The sequence below is a fragment of the Zingiber officinale genome, chromosome 6A (genome assembly GCF_018446385.1).
Source record: "Zingiber officinale cultivar Zhangliang chromosome 6A, Zo_v1.1, whole genome shotgun sequence".
Taxonomy (NCBI): Eukaryota; Viridiplantae; Streptophyta; class Magnoliopsida; order Zingiberales; family Zingiberaceae; genus Zingiber; species Zingiber officinale.
The window spans coordinates 47,660,466-47,672,897 of record NC_055997.1 but is presented as its reverse complement, the minus strand read 5'-3'; the positions used below and the strand labels follow the sequence as shown (position 1 = coordinate 47,672,897).

At 36.3% G+C, this 12,432-nt stretch overlaps 1 protein-coding gene across 2 annotated transcripts; it reads left to right on the top strand.

The window, feature by feature from the left end:
- Positions 1 to 8,433: 8,433 nt before the first annotated feature.
- On the top strand, positions 8,434 to 12,154 carry LOC121993922. 2 transcript variants are annotated; one of them, XM_042548166.1, is made up of 9 exons: positions 8,434 to 8,630; positions 9,134 to 9,210; positions 9,453 to 9,681; positions 9,859 to 10,007; positions 10,082 to 10,127; positions 10,203 to 10,294; positions 10,434 to 10,530; positions 11,645 to 11,701; positions 11,848 to 12,154. In XM_042548166.1, exons 1-9 carry the CDS (start codon positions 8,460 to 8,462, stop codon positions 12,013 to 12,015), a joined length of 1,086 nt encoding a protein of 361 aa, XP_042404100.1. In that variant the 5' UTR covers positions 8,434 to 8,459; the 3' UTR covers positions 12,016 to 12,154. The 2 variants fall into 2 exon arrangements, with proteins under 2 accessions (XP_042404100.1, XP_042404101.1); XM_042548167.1 differs by having other exon boundaries at positions 8,461 to 8,630; positions 9,129 to 9,210.
- The last annotated feature ends 278 nt before the right edge of the window (positions 12,155 to 12,432 follow it).

Sequence of the window (12,432 nt, the reverse complement as noted above, 5' to 3'; positions counted from 1 at the left end):
CTCCAACAATACATACCGAACACGTGTTCATATATCAGCATGGGTATAATCGACAATACTCCTCCAATAATACTCACCTAACATATATACACATACGCCAAGAGTATAATCAACGTAATACTTCCAAAAAATATAATAGACATGAGTTCACACACAGAACTGATATAATCAACAGGATACCTCCCATAATACACCAAACACATGTACATATACCACGACACAGATTTAATCAACAAGATACCTCCAGTAATATACTAAACAGATGTGCGTATACTACAACACAGATTAAATCGACAAGACACCTCCAATAATTCAATTAGACATGTACACCTAACCACATAGGTATAATCCACAAGAAACCTACAATAACCCTAACTGGATATGTATACACACACCGCTTGCAAATGGATAGTTTAACATAGGACTCCTACAACACATACCAATCATATGTATACACAACCTAGATATGCATAATCAGCATATTTAACCCAATCAACCAGACAAAATCCTATGCTACCTACTCTCATGGGTTAGCGATATACCTAAAAAATCAAGCATAAGTATCAAGTAGGAAAAATAATAATCATAGAAAATCCAAGGTATGACAGCCTAATCATCCAGAAATAACTATGCTCTAAGTTCAAACGAACAAATAGAGGCTAAGAAAGAAATACTCGCCATGGTTCAACATTGCACGTCTATGTTGTACCACTACAGAGACTATATCTAATGGTTCACTCAACCTCCTGACTAAGAGTCTACCTATCAAGAGTGCATTTCAAGAACTCTCATAGTCGTGACTATAAATATCCTCCGTCAAACATCGACAAAAGGTTGAACACTCTCTTATCTGACATATAGACCTCAAGACCTTGGTAAATGATCACGTGATCAAGGCCTTAAGCTACTTGATAGAGACAATATTAATTAAGCCTTCTAACCATTGTGTTGCAGTACTTCATGCTACGGTTGCTCTACCTGAGGTTTGGTAACCTCTAGAGGCGAGCAATGCACACAAGATAGAGAAACACTATAACTGAATAGCTAGTCAAAATATCTATCAATTGACACTCTACCCCTCGTAGATCATCATATGATATTTCCACTTGGAATAGTGGATGTCATAGGTGTTAATCAAATAACACCTTGGTAACGGTTATATCTCCTAAGTGTTAAGCAATTAGCTCTACACCTTCTTACAACAGTGGGGGTCACCTAGCCCAAATGTACCTTCTAAGTTATCTAACCAGGTACATACAGTCTAAGATTAAAGCCATCATGGAATAGGATACATTGATCCTCTAGAGACTTGGGGTGAGCATTTGGTTAATTCGGTACATAAATTAACCGAATTAACCGAAAACTGATTTAGTGTTGGCTAACCGAATCAAATCAAAGTTTTACTAAAATTGAATTAATCGAATTAGTTATTTCAGTTAACACCGAATTAACTAAATTTGTTTAAAATAACAATAAAAATAATTTATACCAAATTAATATCAAATTAACCGAATTAACCGAATGCTCACCCCTACTAGATACTAACTAAGACGACAATGACATACAGCTAATTCAGTCTTTTCCATGCCAATACAAGTCATGTACTCAAATGTGCTCAAGATATCTAACTAAGCACGAATAACTCAAATATCAGAACCTCTAAAAATAGAGTATGACGATCCCCTACTGATCAGACCAACAAAATAAATCGGTCATCTACTTAACTAACCCAACAAGAATACATTAATCCTCCACAAAGCGACTAGGATAAATCGATCCACGACTACCCAAGTCAACAAGTGTAAATCAATCTTTTACTGACCGATCTAACAAGAGTAAATCAATCATCTACTGATGTAACTAATTAAAGTAAATCGGTACTCTACTGGTTGAGTATCAAACAACATAAATATGCAGTTACTAACCACTACCCAGCTAATGATAGCAGGGACTGGTATATGCCTCTAACTCCTAACTAGTAGTAACAGATGCTAAAACTACTGGTGGTATGATATGAAAAATTCCTGAGACTGTAATCCTTGATCTCCATTAGGGTCGATCATGATCAATGGTTGACCTATCACATGTAATATATGCTACAACAACTAGACAGGTACTAGCAAAGAGTACTAACACATATCATAACTATCATAAACAACAATGCATATACTAACAGAAATGCATGGTAACAATATACCAACATACCTCCTATAGCTTGGTGATGTCCTGCTGCTGCCTGGTCCTAAAACCCGAAAAAGTCACATCGAGAAAGCCAAAACACAAAATCCAAAATACAGGAAATAAGACTCGTAAACCTGTGGCTTTGATACCAAATAAATTGTCACGCCCCAGAGGAGTCCCAGCCAGAGGAAAAATCCGACAGCATCTCCCCTGTGCATGTGACAATTTGAAATAGTTATACAACCACATGTATACATCTGCCACATACGGCTGGAAAATATACACAACCACATAGTTATATATTAAACAACCCACACGACTGTACTAAAAATACAACTACATAGTTATATATACAAAACAACCCACACGACTATACTAAAAATAAAACACAACAAAAAATGATAGAAAATCATTAAAACCAAAAACAAGATTGCTAGCTGGCTAGGCTTACACAACACAACAATCAAACAAAAATACCACATAACAACACTTTGGAACCAAAACCTAAATTTACATTGCTAAATAAATAAAAAACATAGACCAAATAAAGTACAAATGAAAACCAGAAACAGGTCTTCGAATGTGACGTAGGAACCGGCAGACAGGATACTCCAAGCGACTCCAAAAATCTACCTGCTACCTGAAATAGAAATAGCTCAACGGTGTGAGTTCAAAGAACTCAGCGGATATCAAGCTGACATGTCTAGTAAGATATAACTATCAATAATAATCATGGAGTATAGTCTTCTGATCAATAATAAGAAATGCAAACTAAAAATATAACAGAAGAACTGTACTCATCAGGACCTCCTATCCAGATCTAAGGGTCGTTAGACAAGATATATAATGTCTCTTGTATGCATGTCAGTCATATGCAACCACCAAAATGCAGCAAACAAAGTGCAACAATCACAAACAATAAATGCAATTAATGCATATGATGCAAAAATGACATGTCTCACCCCTAACGTCAATCAACCATCTCACACGCGATGGTGAGACCGAATGGGTAGGGTTATGACAACTATGCACTCTACCATCACTGCTCCTGAGTGACCGAGTGGACAGGATGCTGTCGGAGTACACCTATCCTCCTACCCCAAACAGAGTGGGGGAGCGCAATGCTCTCATCTGCCTGAGACAGTCCAGAGGAGGTATCTCTGTCGTGCTACCACGCTGCGTCACACTATCCATGAGTGGACCAGCGGAGCATTGACAGAGCAACTGCACACACCCTGCCTGATGTACCACTAACCGATGAGTGGTTGTGTGTGCAGATCATGTAACTGGCGATGTGCTCAACAATAATGGAGTCGACAATCGCACAACATGCAATCATGCAAGATGGTGCATGACACTAAGAATGTAAATCCTAACCATAATCACCTCCACATAATATGTACTAAACAGGAAAATAAATCATATCATGACCTAGGTATCACAGATCTAAGTACACATGCCAAATAATAAAATTCAAAAAAAAAAAAAAACTAGTCCTATACTCCGTGAAGCCTAGTATGTCATTTCCTCTAGGAACTAAGGTACACATGACAATAATCAAGAGATATAAACAAGGATACATTATAGGCAACAAACAGAACATACTATAGGTATCAAATAGTGATATACCAAGGGCAAATCTAAGAATGAGCATTGCTACTAGCGATAAATTACTATGCATATCAAAATGACGATATCATAAAAGATAAGTCAAGAGATACCCGCTTCAAAAAGAAGATCGTATTCAAAAATCCTACATCGAGACGCCCGTCTCGAGTCAACGTCCTGCATATAGTATACGCAGTATAGCTAAGCTTCATTATAAACACAATAGCTAAACAAAATCCTAATTCGATTAGGAAGCTAGGGTTCAATTCCATTTGATAATCTTATCCTTCCTTCATAGTTAATATCCTTAAACTAATCAACTAGAGATGTCAACTTATAAATGAATCTCTAACCCATAATAAATTGATTAAGCAATCCTAACTATTTCACCTTCCAATTAGGGTTTGCTTCAAACATAATCAATCCAAAACTCACTTAAATCAGTACGCTCTTCCGTTGACTTGCGTCCAAAGTAATGGTTGTCGAAATTTGTGGCTAGAACTGGGTAAGGTTGTTGTCTTCCTAAACAAACACTCCAAATCAACACTAAGTCAAGTTCTAACCTTCAAATCATATGTTAGGCTAATAAACTACCTCAATATCTCAAAATTGCAAGATAAAATCAAATTGAAGCCAAACATTTCTTACCCAACCCAAAGCTTCTGTTGACGCTCAACTGATCAGAAAACCAATTTAGCCGCAGCAGATTAAAAACCCTATTCTGCCATATGTACCAAATCCACAACGCTTATCGAGGCGTCGACAACAAAATCGGTGAGAATGAAGATCCACAACCGAATCGATCAAAATCTAGGGCACTGGTAGATGCCTGAAAGGAAGAGAACTCAGAGACGTGAAAGTAGAAGCTTGGCAGGCTGTGCCTTGAGTGTCATCGGTGTGATTGCAAGGAAGAGGCGGAAGATTGGGTGCGAACGGTAGTGTGGTCAGCGTCGAGCGGTGGAGTCGGGGAGGGTAAATTGGGGCAGAGGCTTTAGGGCAGAGACGGGAAGAGGAGATGGGGAAGAGGAGAAGGTGGTCGGCGCTCGCGAGATGGGAGGAGAGAAATCGGTGTTTTGGGCGCGGGTGAGAATGAAGGGAAAGAGGAAAAGAAAAAGAAAAGAAAAAGAAAAAGTTCAACTTTTCCTCGTTAAAATGGGGTAGCTTAAATAGGTTTTCCCCTAGTCGTAATATTTATCCTCGTAACCTACACCATACGACCTCCGAAAAATTTCCATAAAATTTCTAAAAATTCTGGAAAATTCTGTTAAGGTTATTCCTCTATTTAACCTTATTATTTAATTAATATTTATTGCCATATTTTACATTCCATCTCCATCGAGTGGAAGTGTGAAGCCGGTTTGGATGATGATCCATATTTCGACTTGCATTTTGAGGTGATACTCCATTCGGCTCTTCCAGTAGTTGAAATCCTTGTTGGAGAATAGTGGTGGTCGTTGCAGTGTTGTAGCCTTCTTGGTGGGTCATTTAGAAAAAGACTCTTGCAAAAGCAAAAAAGATAAAACTTGTTCCAAGACTTTTCGGAAAATAGAGAATAACACAACAAAAATAGAAAGTAAAATAAAACAAATGTTAACAAGTGTTGGTTTTACTTGGTTGGGAGTTTGTGACGACTCCTACTCCAAAGCCCGTGATTGTTGATCGCTTTCGTTGGACAATTCATTATCAATCCAGAAATTTCAATTACAAGGATGAGTACAAAAAGTATAATTTGAATGCTTTACAATAATTATACCGATGACTTTTAGAATTCGGAGATTCTTGCTTTCTGTCATCAGAGTCGTGTTGCGGAGTTACAGGATCGCCCTTGAAGCAGAGCGCAAGAGAAAAATTGTAAGAATGAGTTATTGTTGATGCACTGCTCAAAGAGGGCATTTATAAGCTATTAAAGGTGCCTTCAACCTCCTTGAAGGCGCCTCTAGCTCGGATCTTATCCCCACAACTTCGGGCATCGATAACATTTGCTTTTCATGAATTTTATCTCTTTGAAGGTGCCTTCAAGCTCATGAAAGGTGCCTTCCATCTCAGCTCCAAGGCACCTTCAGGTGCCTTTGTGCCTCTCCACGCGGGCTTTTGGCCAAGCCTTCCGAGGCGCCTCCAGCACCCTCGGAGGCACCTTGAACATTTTTCATCTGAGCCTTTTATGCCCTTTTTGCTCTTGCAAGATACGTTAGTCTAAAATACCAAACATACCCTATAAAAAAAAGTTAGCATAATACATAATGATTAATAGAACTGTTTGACAGTCTCCGGACTGCCCGATTCTGACTTTCGGATTTCCTAGAAACCCTAGGTCTAACCGACGCCTACTGTTCCCTCAACAGGGAAAGCGTCCTCACCTACTATTCTTAGGAGAAATTATCTTTTGCTATAATAATCCTTCAGACCGATTGGACTTTTGCTCAGCGTCCGAGACATCAGGACTTGATACTGAATGTTTGATCCCGACCCGTCCAGTCTTCCACCCGGTGTCCACGCTCCTCGTGATTTTCACCTAGAATCCACGACCCTAGGATTTTACTAGACGTCTACGACCTGCTAAGATTTCGCTTAGTCCCCCAGACTAAGACTTCATTGCCTAATCATAGCTAGGACTTTCCTTTACCTAAGATCACTTAGGACTTTCCTGCACACTTAGTTTAACTTGTTAGACAACAAGACGACTTAACTTTGAACATTTGACATAATCAAAACTTAGGTTCGATCGTCTGATGCTTTCTATACCAACAGGAATGTCTTTTGATGATTCTAATAAAAAGGGACACTATTTTGATTATTGTCCATCAGGATAAATTGAAAAGCACTTATAGCAGGTGGTCCATCAGCTTAGTGTTCTTAGATCAATCACTTATTAAAATAAAACCTGAGAGTCGATCCTTAAATACTTGAAAAACTAAGAACACGTCCTCACTCTGCATCATTGCCTCGAGACTCATCATCATCATCATCATCATCAAAAAATATATATTTTTTATTCCAACCATCGCCAATAATAATAGTCTTTATCTTACTAAGTGGTTATGGATCATCTGATTTAGTTTTTTTATTATATCCTCATATATATTTAATTACATTTTATTCTATTTTATTATTATAAAATAAAACTATTTTTAATCTTTTATGGTCAATTAGAAGTAAATTACCTAAGTAGTTTATTCAATTTAATTAAGTTAATTTATTTGAGATAATATTATTTACGGTAAAAGGTGATAATGCTTACCTTAGACAATCTAGTAGTATCCGTCTATATAGGCTGATAAATCATGGGGGTACTTTGTCCAGTCATAATAGCACATACAAAAGGATGAGATAATTTGCAGGGCTTCCGTGCCTATTGAAAATTGATTCAAACTTATTTATGATAATACTATTGTATGAATCATTTGGGCCAAGTCCGTGGTGGTTGTCTGATAATATTGTTGATCATATACACCTATTTTTATTTTTATTAAGCAAAATTATCAAAAGAAGATTTTAATATGTTAAAACAACTTAAATTTGATTATTTTGATATATGCTAACTAATGAAACATATTTTTTTTAAAAAAAAAAGAAAAAAAAAGTGTCGATAATTTACCTTAAAATTAAGCCAACCCAAATTGATATTAAGTAGTCACTATCTTGTCCGTGTGGAAATAACATACATGAATTAGCACTAATTATAGATTTTAATCTCTTACTCATTGACCCTTAAGCTTAATTAATAATTATCAATATAGTTTCTTGTAAAACATAGCTCTATGAGTTATAATTAAACTCGTAGTCATGGATGAAGGGTCCTAATTATACATAATAAATTAATTACGTGGTATGAGTTGGTTCACCTAATGCTTACGGTCCAACCTAAATCTCAATCCTCTAGCAACTGTTCCATTCAAAGTCTCATGTTAGATTGGAGTCAGTAGGCAGCTTCATGACCATTGCAGAATACACAACCCAATTAATTAATTAATTACCTGCATGCTGACTTATATATATCTCACTTTCACAAAAAACGCCAACTTATTAATAATATATATATATATATTTATTTATTTATTTATTGACATCGAAGTCTATAAGTTATATTTTGAATTTACGAATTAAGAAAAAATCATCTACCTCCATAATTAATAAGTAAAATTTAGACATAAAAACAAATTATGAGAGAGGACTATTAAATAAAAATAAAAATATTATATTTTTTTTCATATATTTTTAGTTTGATATTTTTTCTCCTCTTTTTCTTCCTTCTTTTAGAAATAAATATTTTAAAGATCAATATCTAAATATACATAAGCTATGATGAATTAAGAAGAAGAATATCACGTTGCAACCGTCTCATTTCTAATATATTTGCTATATCCAATATTTTTTTATCCACGCTAATGTAACAATTATTATTTAGATAAAAATTAAATACAGCGATATACATGATTTGGTAATCGATTTGAGGAGCGTTACCCACAGGAAATATTTCTGAATTTGTACAGAAAGGTGTGATTTAGCCACTCCACTGCGATCGAGTCATATAATATAATATAATATACGCACCCACTCAAGTCTGCTTGCTACATTGAGCGCCGATATATCGAAAAGTCCCGCGCCTATTTATAATGCCTTCGTGTCGCGGCCCTTCTCCGAATCGAGAAGCGAAAATCTGATCGACGGGAATGGGAGATGCTCTGCTTCCTTTGCCTCCGCCTAATCCCTTCCTGTTCGGGTCGTCGGCCTTGGATGATTCCTACAGGCCACTGCCTTCGATCTACCTCGTGTTTCTGTCGATTTGGGCCGTCTCCACCTTCACCTGGACCGTCAACACATGGAGGAACAAGTTTTTCCAGGTCCGCTGCGATTCTGCTACCGTTTTAGCCTCGAGGGCTTTTGCCTTCAGTTCGTCGTCTGTTTCTTTCAATATCTGTGATGATTTCGATGCATCATTTTGCCCGCTATGTTCTTCTCATGTGGCCTCTCGGTTGTTGCTTTAGCTTGTTTTGCTTATGAATCGGCCGTGGAGGAGGTTTTATTCTGATTTTTTTTTTTGTGATTTATTTTGTAATATAAGATGCAGAGCTGTCAAAGATTTGTTTTTTTTCCTCATAGAACAAATTAGGTCCTATTTTACTAGGCATTTGAATTCCAGTCCTTTGTGAGCGAATAGTTTGCTTTCAGCAGCTTCATGTTTTTTTATTCTTGAAAAACTAATTCTTTTAGTGTTAATCGGGTGATTATGTTTGAGTGATTTGCAATTGTCAATTGTATAAACATATGATTAGCTAATTTCTCTCTCTTAGATTATAGATGCCTTCCCTGAAATTCTAATTTATTCTGGCGTGTATTAGAGCAGACAAACCATCTGCAGTGGATGCTGGCTTCTGTTCCTGTTATAAAATCTTTGCAGCTGGCGCTTTCATTTTCATTTTGGTGAGTTCCAGAGGCAAGAGTTTATCTTGGATGGTTCCATTCATGTTTCAATACCTCCTTTTCACCTGCGTGATGGGTGGGCATCCTGTTTCTAGGTTGTAAATATCTTTTAAAATACTGCCCACTCACTCTATTAGAATTGTGAACAGTGAAACAACTACAATTTTTTAAAAGCTTATGAATTTGTATCATTGTGAACCAGCATCTTAGAGTAAGAATTGATATTTGGGTATTTTTGGCAGGTATTCTTGCATAAACCTTCAGATATGCTCATTGTGGATGTCATTTGGGGTGTATGTAACTGGAATACTCTTTCAAACAGCCTCTTTTGTATCATTTATGCTCATTTCTCATGGTTACTGCATCATCTATGAGCGGCTTTCAGTACATGAACGACGTAAAACTGCTGCTTTGGGCTGCATCCTCTATCTCACCCTTGTTGGTTACAAGGCTGCTGTGCCTTATTTTACAGTTAAGTCTCTTTGTTTCTCTCGCAGCTTCTGCAAAAAAGGAATTAAATAGTATATGCTAAAGAATGGTAATATCGTCCATAAATTTTCTATGACAGATCTTTTATGATACTTCATTTTCATATTTTTGTTGTTTTAAATATCTATAAATTTTTTCCTAAAGCTAAAACCAATGCAGGTATTAATTCTGCTGAATTATTCCTTGTCATTCTACATGATCTTCCACCATATCTCCCAGAATATCATAGTCTTGCACGAACAACTGAATTATATAGAGGATGAAGATACAATGCACAATGCTTTGCATACAAAGTTCATAATGTTCAAGTACATCTTACACCTCTAGGCATATATTTGATGTTCTTTACTACCATTTCATTCATTTCATCTATTTCCGCCAGGAAATTTCAAGCTGCAATGCAATTTGTAGCATTGGTAGAAGTTATGGTAAGCAAGTTGAAATGATTTTTTTTATCACAATTTTTTTGGACTTTTGACAAACAATACATCGCTTAATTTTAGATTTATTTGAATGTCGATGAGACGTTGGACAACTATTGGTTCCGTTTGCTAGTACGGGAATGGGCTCAATGTTGCATCTTCCTGTACATTGGGTAGGTTATTCGAAGAAACCTGTGTCTAATCCAAACCTAATTAGATTTTTTTTTTCTCATGTATGTAAGTAACAAGTTGGCAGTGGAAGTTATATTCTTATATTTATCAGAATTATTTAGGATTTTGCTCATTTTTCAGGTGGACTTTTAGGACGCAAGAAATGTCGCCTCAGTTTTCTGTTATGCCTACCTTGAAGTGTAAATGGGAGATGAGAGTGCCTCCTGTATATAGCATAGTAAGTTCCACTTCTAGAACACAGAGTCTTGTTATTGGTTTATGAGTATCTGTTCTTATCGTAGTAATCCTTAGTGAGTGCATGTACTTATTGTAGGTATCCTTTAGTATGTTTCATCACGCAGATCTCTTTTCAATTAAATTATGATTTTCATTGCATACACAATAATGACCTTGTCTAATTGCATTTGCATTGCATCCTTCGCTGAAGATCATAACTACCTGTCATGTTTATTAAACTTGACCATGGTAAACCTCAGTAATATGTATATAGGGATTCAGATTGATAACAAGAAAAGATTTGTCTGCAGCTTATATTTTGGGAATAGAATAAAGCCTTCTATTATTAGTTTTCCATAGTGCATCACAGAAATAGTGGAAAGGGCATGATTTTCCTTTTTTACAAGTTTAGTAAAAACTCAATATTGGATCATTCTGTCAATTTTTCAGTCTGTTTTACTTTGTGTTTTTTATTTTTTACAAAAGTGATGAAACTAGGAATTTTTCTTGATTTTAAACATTGATCCTGTGGTTTCCGTACTAGTACATCCACATGCCACAAAGCTCATTCATAGGGAATATAGAATTTGTAGATTCTGATATTAACGGGAATTGTGAAATAGAAGGATTACTTCAAACATTTGATTTTTCTGGATTAGATCTTTGGTTTCTTTAGTACTTTTAATGGCCTATAATCATCATAATCAAAATTACTTGTACAACTTATCGCGAGAAAATGTCTGCGAACTAAGAAACAAGGAATAGGGCGATCTGTAGGTTCAATAGCTAAAATAGGAATGTTATACAAGAAGTGTCATACCTGTATGCATGCACTAGTACTGTCAGAATGCCGAACTAACATTTACTTGAGCAAGAATAGTACCAGGTTAACTAACTTTTGGGAAGTCCTCATAATGCACCTTTGAAAAATATACAAGTATAATTGGTCAATAACACGATTTCCTAGCTGTGCTACGCAAAAAATGAGCAGAAGATTATCTCGGATTCTTCCAGTGTTCAGATCATTGTTCTTAACATGAAATTTCTCATTTTTCTATACTTTATAGATTGGAATTCATCAAGGCTATTTCTTTACATCAACTGAAACGTTGCAGGAAATGGATGCTTCTGATTTCAACAATTTGGTATCTCAAGAATGGCATGTTGGTGTGGTGAGTGAGACGGATTACTAACTCTTGTTTCTTCTTTATACTTGTCAACTCTTGTGTATACTTCCTCCGAAGTAATAATTTTTTCAATGGTCCAAAGCATTTATTGGTCGTACCAAGTAATGCAAATAACTCCCTTATTTCTACAGCCAACTTCAACTCCTTGTTCCAGTAAAGGAAAATCCTTCAATCCCTTGCCGGTTATAGTGCAAAATCCACGATCCCCCAGCAAACACCCTGCGGCAGCACTGCAAAGGTCCAACATCAAGAGTTCTTTTTCAACAAATACGAGTCAGCATGTTGAGGCTCAAGTTTAGTGAAAGGCACAATAAAGCTCTTTTAAGTTGAAGAGTTCACAGTACTTTTATATTGTTTAGGGATGTAAATTGTTTTGTTTTTTATAACTTTTATATATATATATAGGCTTTTGGACCCCTAAATTTGGGGTCATTTGCAGTTATCATTGGGTTCATTATTGCAAAAATACTTATACCAAACCAAAGGCTATGTTTACTTTGATAGAAGAGAAGAAAAGAGGAAGGAGATAAGAAAAGGAGAAGGGAAAGAGTTGTTGGGATTTTCGGGCCGCGAAAACCGCTTTTCGCGTCGCGGAAACCCCGAATCTCCCTAGCCAACGGATCTGTGCGAAGAATAAAATTCGAAAAACTTACGAGTACGAGTTTCAAACTCTAGATCTACAGTAGATAAGAGTATTACCCTTGTAGCGAAGCCCT